The sequence below is a fragment of the Emys orbicularis genome, chromosome 6, assembly GCF_028017835.1.
Source record: "Emys orbicularis isolate rEmyOrb1 chromosome 6, rEmyOrb1.hap1, whole genome shotgun sequence".
NCBI lineage: Eukaryota > Metazoa > Chordata > Testudines > Emydidae > Emys > Emys orbicularis.
In genome coordinates this window covers 50,769,024-50,792,208 of record NC_088688.1, presented here as the reverse complement: position 1 = coordinate 50,792,208, position 23,185 = coordinate 50,769,024, and the positions used below count along the sequence as shown (strand labels likewise).

Genomic DNA, 23,185 nt, shown 5'->3' with positions numbered 1-23,185 from the left:
GCACTGTACACTTTGTATTCTGTGTTGTAATTGAAATCAATATATTTGAAAATGTAGAAAACATCCAAAAATATTTAAATGGTATTCTTATTGTTTAACAGTGCGATTAATCATGCAGTTAATTTTTTTAATTGCTTGACAGCCCTATTTTAAACTGCTATGAAATTCAAAGCCCACTTTTGATAAACAAAGAACAATTTGAGTAAACTCTACCTAGATATAAAACTTCCATCATATGCAAGTAGTGAGGGGCAGTATTACTGAAATAATGTTTCTAATGAAAGCACAGTTATAGATAATAAGATGGTTAAAATCCAAGATGTATGCTTGCAGAGAATCTGAACAATTATCTGAGACACTGACTGTGGATATTCTGAACATCCTCAACACAGAAACGTATCAGTATTATTATACGTTACAGCAAATTATGCCTTAATTCTTCAATAATTAAACACTTAATGATGAACTCAGGCAATATTTTAATATACTATAATGTCTTAAAAGGACAGTCAGCTTAAAAATCGTACATTACAAATGTCTTTACCTATGTCACTAAAAACATTTATGACTATTAAAAGTGAAAAAATAATAAAAATTCAATTTGCTTGTTACAATGGATGACCTTTGTTTTCTTTTTCAGTTACTTTGAACTTGAACAATAAAATCACTAAAGTCAGTTTCACTTTCTTTTTAAATCAGTTGCCTTTCAGGTTCTTAGTGCTGCAATATTTAGGTTTAAACATAGCTCCCCAGTATTTGTTTAAAAACTGATTTCATTGGAATTTAAAATACCGAGGAAACATTCCTGTTAGTCTTAGATTTTATAAAATCTTATTTTAAGAGCTTTAAATTTAGGACCATATTTTAGTTTAGTTTCTCATAAGGCAGTCTACAAGAAATCTAATCAGCAATTTCTTCTTTTCATTTTGAGAAACATTTTCTTCTCTTGCTTTCAGAGCTAGAAAAAACAACAACAACAAAAACCCAAAACAAACCAAAAACCATCAGATTCTACTTTTCATTGTAAACTCACTCTAAAAAATTTAGCCATTCAGCATTGCAGTCAAGGACTAGCTGCTCCCGGAGCTGATTCAGATGTCTGTAATTTTCTACAATAAAAGGAGAGTGGAAACGGCTGACAGCTTTTGTGCTAGAAGAGAAGAAAAAAAAGCAAGGTTACTAAGCAATCAATTATGCCATCAATGTGGAAAATTAGACTAGTTTTCTTATTCTCTGTGAGCCTTGAAAATAAATAGATATAAAAAAATGCATGTTCTATTATTGTACTGCTGAACTCTGTTGATTCCAATAATCTTTATTGTAAATAAAGTACTTGGTTACTATGGTGCAGTCAGTGCAGAAAGCTTCTGAAATACATTTCAGAATGTAATATAAATGGCCAAAGAGCATGGCATACAATATTCTGCTTAGCAACAGAGGTTTATCTTCTTTAAAAAAGCACAAATGGATGACTTTTTGTGACTAATAGTGATTGTACTTATAACATAAACATCAAACAATTTCACAATGATGACCTCACTGAGGAAGATTTATTGGTAGCCTAAGGCAAAGTTAGTAAACACAGGCTGTGTGTTGCATGAATGCTAGTTTGATTTGGGATACTTTTTAAAAAAATAAAATCTCTATTTTGACATTAGCACACATTATCTTGCAAGTTACAGAGTAATTATAATGTATTGTTTAAGACCTTAGTTATAGGCTACTGTATATACTTTTCTTATTGTTGCTCTTCCATAAACCAATAGCCAAACAGCACGTAACTGGAGCATGCTTTATTATGCCTATTACTGGGTTAGATAATATTAAAGAATATTATCCCTCTCTCGATTACCTTGACCATTCAAGTACTAACTGACCTTGCTAGTCATCTGTGCAATTGTGATCACATATTACATTTTTCATTTTTAAGGTGCTCAACACACTATTTAAATAATACATCAGAAGTCAGAGAAGGAAAAAGCCAATTAGATCATCGAGTCCATCCTCGTCTCATCGACCAGAAACCCCACCCCCCACCCAAATAGCTAAAGCAATTCTTATGTAACATAATCAACAAAGCAATCAAGGAGTGTAAAATGACATTTTAATGACAATAATTTCATTCAGATACACAAATGTCATATCTTTAGATGGCTAAGTTTATAGCTCTGAATAAATAAATATAAAACCCACCATGACTGTGTGAATAGGGTACTGTGTGTGCATGTATGTGTACACACACACATATGTATAGCATATATATTATGGAATACAAACAAATTATGAAAAATAATTTGCACACAAATTTCTATTGAGGTGGGTTTTTTTTTTTTTTTTCAGGGTCAAGTATAATACTGTTGTTAAGGCTCTATCCTGCTAAACATTTCTTCCAGGAACTCAACTTCCCAGTATTTTACAGACTTTACTATAACTGTATAAATTAAAGGGTTTTTTTTGTTTAATTGCTTTTGAAAACTGTTTAAGGTTGGGCAAATAGAAAAATATATACTACCTACATTTTAATAATAAAAGAAGAATTATATTATAGTTCTGTCTATGTGCTGGAAGAAAACAAAAATTAAAGACATTTTTACATACCTACCAACCTTAACCCAATCCGAGGGTACAGAAGGTAAGAGTGAATTCTTGACTTCTATCAGAAACTAAAATAAATAAAAAATGTTTACACTTTAAAGATGTGATTATTAGACTATTCAACCAAGTTCTTCATACACAAAAATGTCTGTGTGCAAGGAATATTATTTGACTCCTGGTAGTGTTCACAATTATGATGAACTATGTCCACATGCTTAAGGCGACACAGCCCAGCCCCGAATATATTCAAACTGGGGGGATTTTGAAGAAAACATCCTGTATGCCTGGGGTCTGCACAAACAAGTTATCTTTTTTCATTCTCACTCCAATCTCCCATACAGAAAACAAATCCCTTTTCTCTGAATACCTGATGGCCATTAACTAGCCAGAGGCTAAGTTCCAGCATAATCCATGCACAGTTATTTCTCTCTATACAGTGGATTTATGCAAGCCCTTTACTCTGACTGGCTACTGCAAATGCCCCTATTCTGACTGGATACTGTGTTTAGAAACCCTCAGTGATAGGTCTACAACTAACAGGGATTCATAAATTCCTGACCATCTTCCCACTCACACTAACCTGAAATATCAAATAGAATCCAATTTAAAGAGAGATTACTTTCTAAGTAGGAGTCTTCCACCAGGGTAAATGAGGAGTTGGGGAAGCAATGCATTCAGAAGACAGGGTATAGTGTGGGTAATGGGGTAAGGAAAGTGTCAGAAACTGAGGCAGCTATACTTGCTGTGGGCATGGTGACTGAGAATTAAAAGGAGTGGTCAGGGAGTGTGCAGAAATTCATAGGAGACAAGTACAGCATGGGGGTAAAAGTAAGAAGAGAACATTTCAGTATAACAACTTGAAGCTGTGTCCTCTTAACCCAGTGATAACTGGAGCTGGTTGGAAATTTTTCAAAGGAATGTTTTTCCATTGGAAAATGCCAATTCATTGAAATCAAAATGTTGCTGATTTCTTTCATGACAAAAATAGACAATATATGAAGTGACCTTCTCCCGCACTTTGGTTTCCTCCCTTCCCCCCCCTACATTCTCCTCCTCCTCTCCAGTCACAGATGCAGAAGATTCTCGTCTGTACTTCTCCTCTAGCCTCTCCACTTGCACCAGGGACCCCAACCCATCCCATTTTCATCTCCTCCCATACTCTTCTCTTTAACCTATAGGCCTTTCCCCTAACAATACAGACATGCTTTAGTCTCTCCCATCTTTAAAAAAATCCTTTCCTTAACTCCACTTGCCTCTCCAACCACCACCCCAACTCTCCCTTCTTTTCACTCCTAAACTCACCAAGAACACAAAGTGTAGAGTGCTCACTTTATATTACTATTTTTATTACAAATATTTGCTCTATAAAAAAGATGAACAAAAGTTACTGCAACCTAGAAATCAAAGCATGAAGGGGCATATTAATGTTTAGCATATCTGGCACTTAAATACCTTGCAACACCAGCTACAACAGTGCCATTTGAATGTCTGTTCTCACTTTCAGGTGACTAAGTAAGAAGCGGGCAGCATTATCTCCCATCAAACCTGTTTGTCTTAGCGATTGGCTGAACAAGAAGTAGAACTGAGTAGACTTGTAGGCTCTAAAGTTTTACATTGTTTTGTTTTTGAGTGCAATTATGTAAAAAAAAATTCGACATTTGTAAGTTGCACTTTCATGATAAAGAGATTGCACTACAGTACTTGTATGAGGTGAATTGAAAAATACTATTTATTTTATCTTTTTTACAGTGCAAATATTTGTAATAAAAAATAATCCAGTGAGCACTGTACACTTTGTATTCTGTGTTACAATTGAAATCAATATTTGAAAATGTAGAAAAACATCCAAAAATATTTATAATAAATTTGGATTGGTATTTTATGATCAGTGCAATTAAAACTGCGATTAATTGCAATTTTTAATCGAGTTAATTTGTTTTGAGTGAGTCGCTTGAGTTAACTGCGATTGACAGCCCTACAAACAACGTATGTTATACAATTAATTAGATACCAGAACATACTACTTTGGTATTTTTAGTCAATTGTTACCTAAATGAAATACTACCAGATTGTCGGGGTTTTCTTGAAAAGAGCCAGAGACTTTTACACTTCATAGTAGTATATTATTATTTATGCTATGCCAGAGATGATATTTTCTAAATAAGAACACAAGGTCACTAATTCCAAAACTTTACAATTGAAACTAAATTATCACACCCAGAAAAAATAAGTAATGGGTCAAGGGAGAGATATGGGAAAGAGTAGGTTAGAACAGTGAAGATTATGTGAAATATTTATTGTTACATATTGTGTGACCCATGTTAGTTATTTTTTTAAAAAGTCAGTAAGTGAGATAGACTTGAGAAAGAAGGGAGGTGTTCTTAGATGAAAGGATTCAGCTGTAAAAAGAATTTTCAGCAGAGATTAGATTAATACACAATCCGACCACCTTTAGGACATGCTGCAAGACTCCCCTATTTGATAAAGCTTTTCCACTATAATCACTATGAGTTAGATAACCAACCTTCCCCACCTCACGAACACAACCCAGCAATCACCCCAAACATAGCCTCCTGTAACCAGGGAAAGAAGAACAAGAACAGAATACTCCATGAAGTCTACTATGGACACACTATACAGCACTGTTTACCTGGGAAGAATTTAGATGCTACAATTGTCACTATAAAATCCCTAAAATAGATTAATTAGATAATGAGATAGCTGCAGGTAGGAGCAATGCTGTGTAGGGGCTTGAAAGTGAAGAGAGTAAACTGTTTCTAACAACAATAGGGTTGCTGGTATGCTGGTTTTACAGCTTTTTTAAACAGCTTGCCTCCTGATTAACTTCAATATATTGATATGATGGAGCACTGCAATCGTCCCGTACTCTGTCCATATTTATTATCCAATGAACTCAAACAGCCTACAATCACCAAATTAGTCAGTATGTGTTCCTAACACCTGTAGCAAGAAGTGAATGTAGAGATTTCAAGATCTCCTAGAAAATACTGAATGCTAATGCTTTTTCATCCTTTCTTAGCTCAATCAGATAAGCACTTACAGTATTTTATTAAATGGTAGCTGAAGCACTGCATATGCCATACAGGAAGCAAACAGTTGCCAGATGCAGCAAATACTTTCTAATCCTTGCATGAAACAAACAGTGCTGCTATCACTAACTGGACAGCCCTCTGTTCTGTTTTGTGCCTAAAATGAATTGCATTAGAGGTCTGGAAACAAAAGATTAGATAGATATGGGTGTAACTTCATATGTTGTGGAAAAATACATCTGCCAAATGGAGCTTTATCTGAATTCCAAGAGGAAGTTACCACAAAATTTACGTCAATAGGAGTTGTGGACACCTACTGCCTCTGAAAATCATGTCCCGTGCTTAGGTTCTTAAGTATGGCTTTAGAAGCCACTTTTTAAGCATCTGGTTTATAAAACTTTGGCCTATGGTTCTCTACAGGATGATGCGTTTTCTACCCAGAATGTCCTGACTGGAAAGGTGAATAGCTGAAGTCTTTCCTACAGCTTTCCAGGAGAGTATACCCCTCTTCCTCAACAAACGCCAGCGAATAAGTCTTTCAAACTAAATATGAACAGCAAAGGTGTGATGTTATGAGTGTAATATAATATCTCATTGAAAGGTGACAGGGCCAGAAAAAGTTAATTACCTCCCAGACTGACCTAACCCATGGCTGAACTTTAGAGACTGGTTAGGAAGATATGTAAATGAACAGAGCTTTGAAATTCAAGTCTGCATTGTTAGAGATAGAAGGATAGATGTTTGCTCAGGTCTTGTGATGTAAGCAAACAAGTCTTGTCTATTGCTACAGCTTTGATTCAAAGATCAAAAAAGGAATATTAACATTTAGGAAGATACTTGAGTGAAATAGTATTATTGTCTATAGGTCTCTTTGAAGGTTGTGGTAACCTGTATCTGAACTGTTTAATGAATAAATTACCCTGTGCTAATTGCCAGGATGTTTGGAAGAAGGAGAGTTAAGCCTATTGTTTTCTCAGGCCAAAAGGCTGCTGGAAATGTATAAGAACCCTGGGACACGATCCTGCTTCATCTCAGATCTGCTTTGGGTTTCAAGAGGGGGAAACCTTAAGCCACAAGGATTGAGATCCCCAGTCACTGACTGGAGTCACCCTGAATATGGACATTGGACTATAACCTATGGACTATTTCTAAAAGGACTTTTGGTAACTACAAGCTCATCTCTGCTGTGTATCTGAACCTCAAGAATTGAATTCAAGTCTGTATGTATATTGCTCTTTTAACCAACTCTCTCTCTTTTCTTTTTTTAATAAACTTTAGCTTAGTTAATAAGAATTGACTATAAGCGTGTATTTTGGGCAAGATCTAAGTTATAATTGGACCTGGGTATATGGCTGATCCTTTGGGATTGGAAGAACCTTTTCTTTTATATGATGAGATAAGATTTTCAGTAATCAGCATCATATCTGACAGGTGTGTCTGGATGGAGGCCTGAGGCTGGGTACTTTAAGGGAACTGCGTTGTTTGGACTTCTGAGTAACCAGTGCGGTACTACAGAAGCTGTTTTGTGCTGGCTTGGTAAATCTAAGTATTGGAATATCCACCAGCGTTTGGGGTTTGTCTGCCCCGTTCTGTTTGCAGTTCACCCTAATTGAGTGACCTCAGCAGGCTCCCATGGGTAGCACCGTCACAAAAGCCAAAATGGAAAATAAGTTAAGCAGAGATTTCTAGGGTGCATCCATTACAGAGAAGAACATTACCAGTAATTCACTTTGTCAGACCCCTTCCTCTTCTCCCATCCTGTGGATAAGACAACAAGCCACATAGCACTCTCTACGAGGATGAGTGGAAGGCAAATAGTGAAAAGCAGAGGTAAAGTTATAAGTTATAAGAATACTCAATTCCCAGCCCCTCAGTAAATTTTAAATGCATCAATTCCCAGCACAAAGAGAATCCCGCATAGCGCAAGGGGAGGAGGAAGGGATTCAGGGTGTGAGAAAAGTAGGGATTATGACAAACTGAATTACTAGCGAGTAATTTTCCCTTGTCATTCATTCCCTTCTTATCCCATCTTATCAATAAATGTAGGCTCAACCAGTGGATATAGAAAGCAGTCTCATACGAGGAGATGGGCTTGCATGAGAAGTGACTTGAAAATCTTTAGGAGTTAACTCTGCCCCTGTCACCTAAATTCACCTAAGAAAGTGTGATGAAATTGTTAGGCAGGAATTATGTGACCCTTGAGTTTTCCAGTGTAGGGACTTCAGCCCTCTTAGCCCGGAGGTAGAAAGGTGGAGTCTTGAGCAATTGTTCACAAGTCAGGTTAATACATTACTTTAGTTAATGACTGATACAGGCCTGGTAGCCAGCCATCCTACTTTGGGTCTTGGAAATGGACAAACAGTTCTTGTCTTCCTAAAGCAGCTCCCCCTGTGGGCATACACCTCTACCCCGCTATAACGCGACCCGATATAACACGGGTTCGCGTATAGCGCGGTAGCAGCGGGGCTCCGGCGGCGCTTTAAAGGGTCCGGGTCTCCGGCTGCTGTGGGGAACCCCAGGCCCTTTAAATCACCGCTGGAGCCCTGCCGCTGCTACCTCGGGGCTGCGGCAGCAGGGCTCCACCGGCGATTTAAAGGGCCTGGGGCTCCCCGCAGCGGCTGGAGCCCGGAACTCTTTAAATCACCGCCAGAGCCCTGCCGCCCCTACCCCGATATAACGGTGTTTCAGCTATAATGCGGTAGGGATTTTTGGCTCCCCACGGCTGCGTTATAGCAGGGTAGAGGTGTACCTCTGGGCAATTATGAACAGGGGTCAGGAGGACATCACCACTCTGCTCTTTCCATATTATTATATAGAAAAGTGGTTTTGGCTAGATCAGAGGGGGGTCTCAGGGAGGTTCCAGTATGGAAAAGGATGAGAATTTCTTTTTCTTAAAGTTGTAAACTTGTTTCTGAAAGTTGTACCAAGTAGGTAAAATTCAGTGGTTCACTCTATATCCAGAGAATGTAGTTTCTTTAAAGGAAATGGGAGGGATTTGTGTATTGGGTAAACAGGCCACAGGCTCTTTAACAGGGATGTTCAAAACTGTTTAGGAAGAAATTACTGAGGCAATTGAAATACCACCTTGTTATGTGAAAGACTGTAAGAATGAAGAATCAAATTAGAAAGCTTAATTCAGCAACATGCTAAACTGAGGTTTAGCAACTAAATGAGCTACTTTCATAGTCAACACAAGCAAGATAAACTTTCATGCATGTCTTCACAGACTCGGAAGCACAGGAGGTCAGTTCAATTAAGGGATAATGCATCTCAAAACTGGTCTCTGTCTTTGAATTTGGAGGAATAAAGGATAGAAGCAAAAGCTTACTGGACCTCTGAACATCAAGACAGCTGAAACCAGAACTCAGTAAGGAAAGTTCAGACTCAAATTGAAAAGAAACTCTCAGACTTGTACTACAGAACAACGGAAGGGTGCATGCCTATCGATTAGAAAAGGTCATCCAGACCTATGATTAATCTCCTTGAGTGAAGGCTTGAGGGTGAAGCGCATCTCTGTATTTACTTCACTTATTTTTCAGGACATAATGTTCAGGGAGATGGAGCTGAATAATTGAACTAGGTCCTGGAGAAAATCATGAGTGATTAGGTGGGCCCCAATATGTGCTTCACTGCAAGATTGTGGAGTTTGGAGGACAGGGATTCTGAAGCCACTTGAGGCAACTAGGATGGATAATAGGGAATAAACTTCTTCCCCCAATTCCAGAAAGAATCCTGACAATGGGCTAAAGGCCCAAGAGAATCTGGTGTCCCTGGCACACCAAGTCACAGAAGGAGTTCCCCACCAATGGGAGAATACTCCCTAGTGCACACCACTTTGCCCCAGGACAAGGGAATGGAACATATGAGCTCTGGGATTCTCTTTCTCTTTTACCAGAAAGATAAAAAGTAGCAGATAAAAACAGAGCTAAGGCCTGAAACATAGGGCTGCTCTCAGTGCTTCTGGGACAAAGGGAGTTGCAACTTAAAGCCATTATAAAACAACTATCACCTCCTGATTCTCCATATCAACTAGCTGGTGATTCCAGATTGTATCCCTGGTTCTGTAGCATCCCCTACAAAAGATTCCGGGTGAGTCATACGACACTCCAGAGTCTCAGTCTCCCCATCCATAAAATGAAGAAAACAATCCTTTTCTGTCTCCCAGTGGAGTTAACTGTCCCCCCAGTCTCCCACAAAACCATTGTGGGTTATGGGAAAACTTGTCTGTTCATCCCACGGGAGTTGACTGAAGTGTTTTGGGTCATTTTAGCCCCCCAACACAGCCAGCTGACCCATTATGTGTCCGCATGCTCCCAGAAGCCAGCGCCAACAACATGGATCCTGATCTGGAGGAAGAATTTCTCCACCTCACACTGTTAGTTCTATTTCAGGAATCAAGCAGAGCCCCTGTAAGACACAGGTGGACATTTTACCAGCAGTTTTTAAACTGACAAAGGCACTTCTCAGAAAGTGATTCTCCCCAGGCAGACTGGTGCTTCTGGAGCAGGGCCACAAGCACAGACTGGTTGGATCACATTGTCACGTGGACCTGGGATGACCAATAGTGGATCCAGCACTTTCGTGTGAAGCAGCATATATTCCAGGAGGTTTGTGATCAGTTTGTCCCAATATTCCAGTACTAGGACATCCTCATGAGAGAGGCCAGGCTGATCCAGAAGAAAGTTGTTGTAGTCATCTGGAAACTGGCTACCCCAAAATACTATAGTTGGCAGCCGGTATCAAGCGGAGTGCCCCAAGGGTCGGTCCTGGGGCAGGTTTTGTTCAATATCTTCATTAATGATCTGGAGGATGGCATGGATTGCTCCCTCAGCAAGTTTGCAGATGACACTAAACTGGGAGAAGTGGTAGATACGCTGGAGGGTAGGGATAGGATACAGAAGGATCTAGACAAATTAGAGGATTGGGCCAAAAGAAATCTGATGAGGTTCAACAAGGACAAGTGCAGAGTCCTGCACTTAGGACGGAAGAATCCCATGCACTGCTACAGACTAGAGACCGAGTGGCTAGGCAGCAGTTCTGCAGAAAAGGACCTAGGGGTTACAGTGGACGAGAAGCTGGAGTCAACAGTGTGCCCTTGTTACCAAGAAGGCTAACGGCGTTTTAGGCTGTATAAGTACAAGCACTGCCAGCAGATCGAGGGACGTGATCATTCCCCTCTATTCAACATTTATCAGTATTCCTCATCTGGAATACTGTATCCACACTACAAGAAGGATGTGGACAATTGGGAAGTGTCCAGCAGAGGGAAACAAAAAGGATTAGGGGGCTGGAGCACATGATTTATGAGGAGAGGCTGAGGGAACTGGGATTATTTAGTCTGCAGAAGAGAAGAATGACGGGGGGATTTGATAGCTGCTTTCAACTACCTGAAAGGGGGGGTCCAAAGAGGATGGATCTAGACTGTTCTCAGATGACAGAACAAGGAGTAATGGTCTCAAGTTGCAGTGGGGGAGGTTTAGGTTGGATATTAGGAAAAACGTTTTCACTAGGAGGGTGGTTAAGCACTGGAATGGGTTACCTAGGGAGGTGGTGGAATCTCCGTCCTTAGAGATTTTTAAGGTCAGGCTTGACAAAGCCCTGGCTGGGATGATTTAGTTGGGAATTGGTCCTGCTTTGAGCAGGGGGTTGGACTAGATGACCTCTTGAGGTCCCTTCCAAGCCTGATATTCTATGATTCTATAGATCTGTGACTAACCAGTTTGGAGCTGGCAAATCAATTGTGGGGTTGTTGTGGCAGAGCTTTGTGAGGCAATCAGGACTGTGATGTACCCAAAGACCGGGGGCATTACAAATGTTTGTGAAATAATAGCTGGTTTTGAGAGAATGGGCTTTCCAAACTGCACTGGGGCCTTTGATGAGACTCACATGCCTATAGTTTGGTCTTCGCAAGGAGCACATAAACCACAAAGGGTACTGCAGCATAATTATACAGGTTCTAGTCAACCACAGGGGTTGATTCATGGACACTAACATGGGATGCACTGGCAGGGTGCGTGATGCGAGATCAAGGTTAGGCTTGACAAAGCCCTGGCTGGGATGATTTAGTTGGGGATTGGTCCTGCTTTGAGCAGGGGGTTGGACTAGATGACCTCCTGAGGTCCCTTCCAACCCTGATATTCTGTGATTCTATGATTCTACAGGATAGCAGATTTAGATTAAATATCAGGAAAAACTTTCTAAGTGTAAGAACAGTGTACCTAGGGAGGTTGTGGAGGCTCCTTCATTGGATATTTTCGAAAGGATGCTGGATAGCCATCTGTCTTGGATGGTTTAGACACAACAAATCCTGCATCTTGGAAGGGGATTAGACTAGATGACCTTTTCTATCCCTTCTAACCCTATGATTCTACTCCCCCATTGGTCTGTGTATACCCATCTGTTATCTTATACTTATCCTGCAAGCTCTCTGGGACACAGATCATATTTTTGTTCTGTGTTTGTACAGCATCTAATACAATGGGTCCTGGTCCATTGCTAGGACTCCTAAGTACTACAGTAATAGAAATAATAAATAAAAAAGAATGAGAGAAGAGAGGGACAAATTACAAATTTTTACCAGTTCCTTAAAGATTATTTTTCTGTTCTGTAAAATTCTTTTAATGCTGTGCTTCCTGGTTCAATAAAAATATCCCAGAATATAACATCAGAAATGTTTTACCAAAAGTCTCAATGCAACCATGTTAACAGTCTTTGGAAGCCAAGTACTGATGGAAGTAAACTATTCATGAACCAAACTGAACTGTACTAAAAAGAATTCCATCCCCCACAAAACCCTGAAGACACTGCAAAGACAGAATATCCATGGTGAATTAAATAAAAAAGTGGTAAGGTAAGGACAATATTATTAAAAATAACAAGACAATAAGACAATGCATCCCAACAGACTTCTTCTCGCACCCAGAATTGTTTTTTATCTAGTGACATGGTTTAATTAATCTTTCAGGTAAATGTAAGTTATTTTGTTGGCATGCACTGGTAGGCACATATAAATATCACTTAGGTCATTTTGTGTATTACCTCTTGTCCTGATACTGTAACATACTCTGCATGAGGGTTCTTTATCATTTGTCGTATTTCTTGCAGATGAAATTGGATCTGGGAAATCACCTTCTGAATGTCATCCTTCTGCATTCTGATAGTAGGGAAGTCTGTAAGATCCTTGAACAATTGGGTTTTATCTCCAGTTCTATTTATAGGAAACAGAAAAATGGTGTATTCCATAATTCTACACTTTCGATATAATTGTTTATTTCCATCAATAAACACAAGTTATCTGGTACCCATATAGTTTTGAGTGTACCATATTATGTATTTGCTCCTCTCTCCTTTCAAAATGCATAAAACATGTAACTTCACAAGGAGAAAAACATGCATTCCACAGATATGGTCTAACTGAAAGAGTATACTACACTTATAAATTACACACAGAATAAAGCCACCCATGTTAGTGTTTTTAAATCAAGCACTCAAAAGTTAGAAAATGACAGAATGAAGGAAGCTGCCTGTGCAACTTTATTTTGGCCCCCTTGTGCGTATGCATTATAAGATTGACTTTGATTACATGATCACATACCATTTTTCCACCTTAATAATAAGTCACTACCATCCCCATCTATAATAGAAATATTTCTAATTTTAGAACAAATACAAAAATATAACCTTCTGATTATGTCATAGCATAGCTGCCATGTTTGTAATCTGATCAGTGATAGAAAAGCTGCTAGCACACCAATAGGATAGCTTCTGTGTTTTTACAGACCTAGAAAAGACATATAATAAAGTGGACAGAAGGATGCTCACACCAGTTCTGAGAAAATATGGAGTGTCTGAGGATTTAATAACTATGGTGAAATGCCCCATATAGATCACCTACAAGAGTAATCAGGACATGTTTTGAGACAACACACCCCTTTGAAGTGAAAGTGTATAGTATATAGAGCAGTATAAACAAGTCATTGTCTGCATGAAATTTTAGTTTGTATGGACTTCGCTAGTGCTTTTTATGTAGCCTGTTGTAAAACTAGGCAAATATCTAGATGTGTTGATGTACCCCCGGAAGACCTCTGTGTACCCCCAGTTGAGAACCACTAGTTTAACTAATTGTAGTATATAGAAATAGTGTAGTCATTTAAGTAGTTTGTGAGCTCTGTAGTGGTGCTCACTGTTTTCTAAGTTTTAGAAGTCACTAGAAACGACTCAGAGGAGCAGTCTGCATTAAGCTAGGCCTTGTATAGTTACATATAGTTAATTAACATGATTATTTGGGAGCCAACTGTGCCAAATTAGTGTCGTCTTATTATTTTTGTTGTGCGATACAATACTAATCATAACACACGTTTTTTATATCTGTAACACAAAAACCAACTTTGATAAATTTAGCCTTTTTTCCTGTTCTTCCTGTTTCCTGTTCTGGGACAGCGGGTACGGCCAGAGCGGTAGTTGCAGCGGGGCAGCTACCAAAAGGTCCAGCAGCGTTCTGAACCAGTGTTGGCGAGGCCACTTGGGGGCTATTAGGATAAGCTTCACCCTTTCCTGTTTGATCTTCATGAGGACTCTGTGGATCAATGGCACTGGCGAGAAGGCGTACATCAGGGCTCCCGATCACGGGAGCAGGAAAGCGTCTGATAGGGATCCCCTGTCCATCCCCCAGAGTGAACAGAACATGTGGCATTTCCCATTCTGACAGGACGTGAACAGGTCCACCTGGGGAGTTCCCCACTTCCAGAAGATAATACTGACCGCCTACAGATGGAGCAACCACTCGTGGCGAGATGAGAAGGTCCTGTTGATATGATCCACCAAGACGTTCCTGGTGCTAGGCAGGTGTGCGGCTATCAGATGAATGGCATACCGCACACAAAAATCCCAAAGGCAGAGAGCTCCTTGACAAGGGGCTGAAGACCTGGAACCACCATGCCTGATCATATAATACATTGCGGTGATATTGTCCATCAGGACCTGCACCACTTTGCCCTTCAGGTGGAACAAGAAAGCCTGGCAGCCCAGGCGAACCACTCTGAGATTCCTGACGTTGATGTGGAGGGCCAGATGGTCCCGCAACCAGTGGCCGTGGGTGCTCAGCTCGCCCAGGTGGGCTCCCCAGCCCAGGTCTGAAGCATCGCTGACCGACGAGGTCACGAAGGGGACTCCCTCCAACACCAACCTGGGGTCCAACCACCAATCCAGGGATGATCTGATGTGGTTTGGCACCCTCACTACCCGGTCCAGGTCGTGCCTGTTGGGGATGTAGACCGACACCATGGGCTGGAGATGGAGCCAAGCATGACTGACCACATATGTACACATGGCCATGTGGCCCAACAGCTGCAGGCAGGTGTGAGCTGTGGTGAGCAGGTGGTTCTCTACATGGGAGATCAGGTCCGACATGGCCTGAAAACACGCTTCTGGAAGGAAGGCTCTGGCTCGTGTGGAATCGAGAACCAGCCCAATGAACTCTATTTGCTGAATGGGCAATAAGGTGGATTTTCTCTTGTTTATTAACAGGCCCAGATCACGGCAAGTGGAACGCACCAGATCGAGGCTTCTCTGCACTTACTCCCAAGACCTGCCCTTGATGAGCCAGTCGTCAAGATACAGGAAGACCAGACTCCTCGACATCTCAGATAAGCAGCCACTGATGCCATACATTTTGTGAACACCCTGGGGGCCAATGAGAGACCAAAGGGCAACACCGTGAATTGAAAATGACGCCCATCCACTATGAAACGGAGGAAACGTCTGTGACCTGGGAATATGGGAATAAGGATCCGTCAAGTCGAGGGCAGCGTACCAGTCTCCCGGATCCAGGAAGGGGATGATGGAAGCCAGGGAGACCATGCAAAACTTCAACTTTTTGAGAGGCTTGTTGAGGCGACACAGGTCCAGATTGGGTCTGAGGCCCCCTTTCGCTTTCGGGATTAAGGCCTGGTCCCCACTAAGCCCCCACTTCGGTCTAAGGTACGCAAATTCAGCTACGTTAATAACGTAGCTGAATTCGAAGTACCTTAGTCCGAACTTACCGCGGGTCCAGACGCGGCAGGCAGGCTCCCCCGTCGATGCCGCGTACTCCTCTCGCCGAGCTGGAGTACCGGCGTCGACGGCGAGCACTTCCGGGATCGATCCCAGAACATCGATTGCCTGCCGCCAGACCCTCCGGTAAGTGTAGACGTACCCTTAGAAATAGTGGGGTGACACCTGGGTAGAAAAGGTTAAACATCCTGCAAAATAAATAATCCTCAAAAGACACAAGGGGAGATAATGTTTGTGTTTTTGTGTATTTACATATGTATGGGTAGGGTGGACAATGTAATCAACAGTCCCTCTCTATGCTGTATTCTAATATCATTGAAATGAATTGTAAACATGGGATATCGCAGTATCATCTCTCTTTGAAATGTACTGTGAATGGTGGAGGAACAAGTAAATGGCCTTATGTTAATTTGTATAGCAAAGTACCGGTGATGGACCTCCTTCAAAGTCATCCTAATTACCTTTTGTTCACTGAGGAAATCACAACTTGTCAAAGAAGACATGAAATTATATAAAAGGTCCTTGGGTCCTGATTCTGTCATCTCAGATCTGCTTAGACTTCATCAGGGGAAGTTTGAGTCACAAGACTGAGATCCAAGTTATGCTGGTACACCCTGAATATGAGATTAAGACATTGGACTATGACCTATGAACTGAATTCTAAAGGAACTCTTTGCAACTACAAAGCTCACCATCTCCGCTATGAATCTGCACTTCAATGAAGTCATGTCTGTATGTATATTGATCTTTTAACCATTCTCTGACTTGCTTTTTAATAAATTTTAGTTTAGTTAATAAGAATTGGTTGTAGCGTGGACTTGGGCAAGATCTGAAACATTCATTAACCTGGGAGGTAATGTGTCCGATCCTTTGGGATTGGTAGAACCTTTTCTTTTACATGATGAAATAAGATTTACAGAAATTTTCATCATATTTAACGTGGGTACCTGGATGGAGGCCTGAGGCTGGACCATTTTAAGAGAACTGTGTTATTTGGACTTCTGAGTAACCAGTAAGGTAATAAAAAAGCTGTTTTATGCAGGCTTGGTAAATCTAAGTATTGGAATAGTCACCAGTTTTTTGGGGTTTGGCTGCCCCATTCTTTGCAGTTCACCCTAATTGAGTGACCACAGCTGGCTCCCCACTAGGACCCTGGTCACAGGCCCCCTTTTGCTTTCAGGATTAGGAAGTAGCGGGACTAGAACCATTTCCCCTTCATGTCCCGAGGGACCTCCTCCACTGCCCACAGGCGCAGGAGGTTCTCGACCTCTTGGACGAGGAGTTGCTCGTGAGAAGAGTCCCTGAAGAGGGATGGGGAGGAAGGGGCATCCGAAAATTGCAGGGTATAGCCCTAAGATATTATGTACAGCACCCAGTGGTCCAAGGTGACCTGCGACCAGACCTAACGGTAGGCATGAAGACAGCTGAGGAAAGAATAAGGTGGATCTGGGGAATTGACTGGGGTGTCACTCTCGAGCTCACCTTCAAAATGAGCGCTTCTGGCCCCTGGGATGCTTTGCCGGGTTGGACTGCGTGGGTGAGCGGGAGGAGGAAGGGCAGCGACGACTAAAGCTCATGTCTCTATCCTTTCTCCTTGCAGGCACTTGACGAGGCTGCCAAGGCCTTGGTGGCTTGGGCGGCTAGAACTGCTTCTGTGCAGACTGTGGCATATGCATGCCCAGCGAGTGAAGGGTGGCCCGAGTGTCCTTCAACCCATGCAGCCTCGCATCCGTTTGTACAGAGAAGAGACCATTTCCAAGGAATGGAAGGTCCTGGATCGAGGTCTGCATCTCTTGGGAAACACTGGCGGTCTGAAGCCAGGAGCTGCGCCTCATGACCACTGCCGCTGCGACCACCCTAGCCTTCAAGTCCACCGCATCCCACACCATTTGGAGGGAGCACCTAGCCGCCGCGGTGCTTTCCTCCACTACGGTGCCGAATTCTTGGGCCAGACCCTGCGGGAGGGACTCCTTTAAACTTATGGAGGGAGTCCCATAAATTAAAATTGTACCTGCCCAAGAGGGCCTGATGGTTCACCACCCGGAATTGGCAGTCAAATAAATTTTTCTCCCAGAAAGGTCCAGTCTTTTGGCCTCTTTATTTTTAGGAGTTGAACTAGTGTGCCTCTTCTTGTCTTTTTCATTGGCCGCAGAGACAACCTGTGATCCTGGAGGTAGATGGGTATAAAGGTACTCGAACCCTTTGGTCGGGATGAAGTACTTTTTTTCGGCCCTTTTGGAGATGAGAGGGATGGAAGACAGGGTTTTCCAGAGGGCCTTGGCAATTTTCAGGACCACATCATGCACTGCCAGGGTAGTGGCCGAGAGGACACTGAACAAGGTGTCCACCTGGTCGGCCATCTCCTCCACCTGTAGGCCCAAGTTCTCGGCCACCCGTCGAAGCAGGACCTGGTGTTCCTTAAAATTGTCCAGCGGGCTGGCCCTCGAGGGTCCCCCAACTACCTTCTCTGGGGATGAGGATGATGACTGAACCACCAGGGGAGGATCAGGGGCATCATCTCCCATGGGGGAGGGGAGCTTGGGGGTGGGTGCAGTCTCTACCCCAACCTCTGAGTGGGTCTGTCAAGGTTCCCTCCCCACTCTGAACTCTGGGGTATAGATGTGGAGACCCACATGAAAGACCCCCTAGGCTTATATTCCACCAGCTTAGGTTAAAACTTCCCCAACGCACAAATTCCTTTCCTTGGACGGTATTGCTGCCATCACCAAGTAATTTAAACAAACATTCAGGGAGGGGCCACTTGGAGCCCTATCCTCCCCCCAAAAAATATCCCCGCAAACCCCTTCACCCTCTTTCCTGGGGAGGCTTGAGAATAATATACCAACCAATAGGTTAAAGTTAGTACAGACCAATCCCTGGTTTTTAGGACACTGAAAATCAATCAGGTTCTTAAAAGAAGAATTTTATTAAAAAGAAAAAAGTAAAAGAATCATACCTGCAAAATCAGAATGGGAAGGTAACTTTACAGGGTAATAACAGATTTAAAACACAGAGGACTCCCCTCTGGATTCAACTTTACAGTTACAAAAAACAGGACTAAAACTACCTCTTAGCATAGGGAAAATTCACAAGCTAAAACAAAAGATAATCTAACGCATTTCCTTGCTTTACTTACAATTTCTGTAATCTTAGATGCTCATTTCAGGTATGTTTTTAGGAGATGTTTTTTCCTGCCCTGGTCCCTCTCTCTGTCCAAGAGTGCACAAACGAAGAGAGCACAAACAAAACTTCCCCCCCTCAGATTTGAAAGTATCTTCTTTTCCCATTGGTCCTTCTGGTCAGGTGCCAACTAGGTTAATTGAACTGATAAATCCCTTACAGGTAAGGGGATTCTGTACCTCTGGCCAGGAGGGATTTTATGTTACTGCATACATAAGGGTTGTTACCCTTCCCTTTATATTTATGACGGGGTCTCATGCACCGAGCCCAGTGCCACCAGCTGTTGCTCCGAGGCGGCGGCAGATGAGCAGTGCGAAGGAGGCATCGCCATGACTGGCGCTCCCCATGCACCCCAATAAGGCCACTGCGCTGGCCACTGCCCGTGCTGCCAAGGCGGCGCTGTCGACGTGGTCTCGGGTGCCCAATGGCGCCGATGGGGTCTGAGCAAGGGGTTGAACCTCCCTTCCGTGCCAGAGGAATCCCCTTCCAGCGACCACAGTGGAGCCGTTGACACCTGAGTCTGCCTGCTGACTGTTGCCACCAAAGACCGGTGCCTGGAGCGAGAGGATCGGTGCCTGTAACAAAGGGACCAGTGTTGGAGCCGGGGTCACCGGAGATGTGAAAGCGAGTGCTTCCACTGGGCAGGCGACCAAGATCTGTGCTGAGAGGACAACCGGCAGGAGGGCGAACGGTGCCAGTAGTACCGAGACTGGCACCTCCCTTTAGGCAATCCACGCTGAGATGGCAGGGACCGCGATTGTGGTGCCGAGGACCGAGGGTGAGCTCCAGAGGATCTGGACTGCAACTCCAGCAATCTGCAGTGAGTAGGTGGAGAGCTCTGTCTCGTCTTGGGGATCAGCGGCGCTCCACTGCCCCCTGACGGGTCTTAGCATCTGGTTTGCCCTTGTGGGGAGCCTTTGCCGTTTCCTGCAGCGCGTGCTGTGTTGGCGGCGCAGGTGGAGGCCTCTGATCTCTCGGCACCAGGGGAGCTTGGGAAGGCATTGGTGCCGTCAGGGGTTTGGGTCCCATATTGCTCTCGGTAGTCGATGGTGAAGCTTCTAAGGGGCTAAGGGCCCCGACTGGGGAGACATGGACAGGTGGCTCTGGAGTGGCCAGGCAGCCCCTGCTGTGTCCCTTCCCATGGCCCGTCTTGCCTGGTGTCGGGGAGCTATGCCTCCTTGCTTTCTTCTTGGGTGCCGAGGTACTCGGCGAGTCTTGGCGAGATGAAGGGCAGACTCCATGAGGAGAGCCCGCAAACAAATATCCTGCTCCCTCTGAGTCCTGGGCTGAAAGTTCTTACAAATATGGCACTTGTCCTTCATGTGTGATTCCCCCAAGCACTTGAGGCAGCTGCTATGTGGGTCACTTACAGGCATAGGCCTGTTACAGTGCGCGCTGGGCTTAAACACGGGAGACCAGGGCATGCCCTACCTGGGGCAAAGTTGCCGCTGGGACTCTAACTTCTAACTATATTTAGCAAAAACAACAAGGAGTCTGGTGGCATCTTAAAGACTAACAGGTTTATTTGGGCATAAGCTTTCGTGGGTAAAAACCTCACTTCTTCGGCTGCATAGAGTGAAAGTTACAGATGCAGGCATTATATACTGACACATGGAGAGCAGGGAGTTACTTCGCAAGTGGAGAACCGGTGTTGACAGGGACAATTCAATCAGGGTGGATGTAGTCCACTCCCAATAATAGATGAGGAGGTGTCAATTCCAGGAGAGGAAAAGCTGCTTCTGTAATGAGCCAGCCATTCCCAGTCCCTATTCAAGCCCAGATTAATGGTGTTAAATTTGAAAATGAATTTTAGTTCTGCTGTTTCTCTTTGAAGTCTGTTTCTGAAGTTTTTTTGTTCAATGATAGTGACTTTTAAATCTGTAACAGAATGACCAGGGAGATTGAAGTGTTCACTTACTGGCTTATGTATGTTACCATTCCTGATGTCCGATTTGTGTCCATTTATTCTTTTGCGGAGGGACTGTCCGGTTTGGCCAATGTACATGGCAGAGGGGCATTGCTGGCACATGATGGCATATATAACATTAGCGGATGTGCAGGTGAATGAGCCCTTGATGGTGTGGCTGATGTGGTTGGGTCCTCTGATGGTGTCGCCAGAGTAGATATGGGGACAGAGTAGGCAACGAGGTTTGCTACAGGGATTGGTTCCTGGGTTGGTGTTTCTGTGGTGTGGTGTGTAGTTGCTGGTGAGTATTTGCTTCAGGTTGGGGGGTTGTCTGTAAGCGAGGACTGGCCTGCCTCCCAAGGTCTGTGAGAGTGAAGGATCATTAATCTGGGCTTGAATAGGGACTGGGAGTGGCTGGCTCATTACAGAAGCAGCTTTTCCTCTCCTGGAATTGACACCTCCTCATCTATTATTGGGAGTGGACTACATCCACCCTGATTGAATTGGCCCTGTCAACACCGGTTCTCTACTTGCGAAGTAACTCCCTACTCTCCATGTGTCAGTATATAATGCCTGCATCTGTAACTTTCACTCTATGCAGCCGAAGAAGTGAGGTTTTTACCCACGAAAGCTTATGCCCAAATAAATCTGTTAGTCTTTAAGGTGCCACCAGACTCCTTGTTGTTTTTGTAGATACAGACTAACACGGCTACCCCCTTATATTTAGCAACTACTTAACACTAACTACTATAAACAAACTATTTACAAGGCCGTAAACTATTTACCTAAGGCTCGAGTCAGTAGAGACAAAACCACTAGCCCTTGCTATAGAAGGAAAGGCACTCCGACCAACCACCACGGGCGGTAAGAAGGAACTGAGAGGGCGTAAGGTTGGCAGTGCCTGGTATACCGATGCATGGACACGGCATTCAAGGGGGCGCCACTGCTGACCCTACGGATATCGCTAAGGCAAAAATCTCTGACGACCGCGCAAGGGGTGCACGCACACCTAGAATGGAATCAACATGAGCAAGCACTTGAAGAAGAACCATCAATAAGGAGCTGGTACCAAATACAAGGAGTTGGGAATAAGGCCTCATGGTCAGCCCTCAGTATAATCCTGTTTATCACATTGATGGTCTACATCAACAGGAATAACTCAAATGGAAAAAGCTGAGACATTTGTATCTGCAGATGACATAGAAATATAGGCATCCTCAAAAGAAAACACTAGAGGAAATTGCAAATCAGTGGTATGACCAGCTAGACAGGCATGGGATAAAAGTGAGCACAACTAAGATACAGGTCACGTGGGTCAGTAGAGGTGCTGCAGGGAAATTGGACATAGAGATTAAGTAGCAGGAATAATCCAACTAGCAAGCTCATGTACCTTGGTGCCTGCGTTATGGAAGACTATGAGTTTGAACACGAGATACAGTCTAGACTATGGAGTGCTGGGAGAGCGTGGAGGTGTTCTTCATGACAAGCATACGCCACTGAGACTGAAAGACCAACTATCCAGAACAATGGTGTTTCCTGCAGTGTTGTATGGTGCATGAGCATGGGAAATTAGGAAACAGCAGGTTCAACTTCTACAGGTGTTTGAGATGAGATGTCTTTGTGTCATGAAAGGAGTTACTTGAAGAGACAGATTTTGAAATGAAAGTATTAGGACGGAAGTCAAAGTCCCTGATGTAGCTGATAAAATCCAAGAAGTGTGACTTTGCTGGTTTGGATACATAGAGAAGATGAATGAAGGGGACCTGGTGAAGACAGCATAGTAGGAGAGGTTAGTAGAAAAGAGAGCCCAAGGAAAGCCAACGAAGTGATGGATGGATTGCATCAAAGAAGATGGGAAGCAGGTGGACCTTAGCAACCTTGTGCACTAACAAAGATGGCTGATGCTTGCATGACAACCTGACTCCAGTCAATACGATAAGGGGAAGAAGATTATTATGTCATAGCTGTGAAATCTGATATCTGAAGAGAAAATAAATCCAGGCATGTTACAAATAGTAAAAATAACTTAAAAACCCTACTTTATTGTACCTAACCCAACTTCCCTTTTCACAAAAACAAAACTTGAACTAGAGCCAATAGCATAACAGTGAGATGAGCTCTGACTCGGAGATCCTAATATAGATATTATACAGGAGAAAGTAAAGCCTGCATTTTATAATACTGTATTTTTCAGAAACTCTTTTACTGCTGATTAGACCTATTTTCAGAGGAATTGTAGGAGAAAGACAGCTGCTAGCCGGCTGCTGTCATTGCCTTGTGCCACCGCCTACTGAAAACAAAAAGGGCAAATTTCCAAAAATGGCAACTGCAGATATTTAGGCATTTTTAGGGTTTTAGAGTCAGTAGTACTTTTCAAAAGAATTTTTAGGAACACAATATAAAA

General features: G+C 42.9%; 1 protein-coding gene across 1 annotated transcript in view; it reads right to left on the bottom strand.

Moving 5' to 3' along the window:
* MSH3 (mutS homolog 3) overlaps positions 1 to 23,185 on the bottom strand; it is a 214,980-nt gene that overhangs the window by 78,336 nt on the left and 113,459 nt on the right. The window contains exons 15-17 of the mRNA XM_065406009.1: positions 12,684 to 12,852; positions 2,599 to 2,663; positions 1,034 to 1,150 (exon numbers count right to left, since the gene is read on the bottom strand). Coding sequence (XP_065262081.1) covers positions 1,034 to 1,150; positions 2,599 to 2,663; positions 12,684 to 12,852 — 351 coding nt within the window. The remainder of the gene's footprint in view (positions 1 to 1,033; positions 1,151 to 2,598; positions 2,664 to 12,683; positions 12,853 to 23,185) is intronic.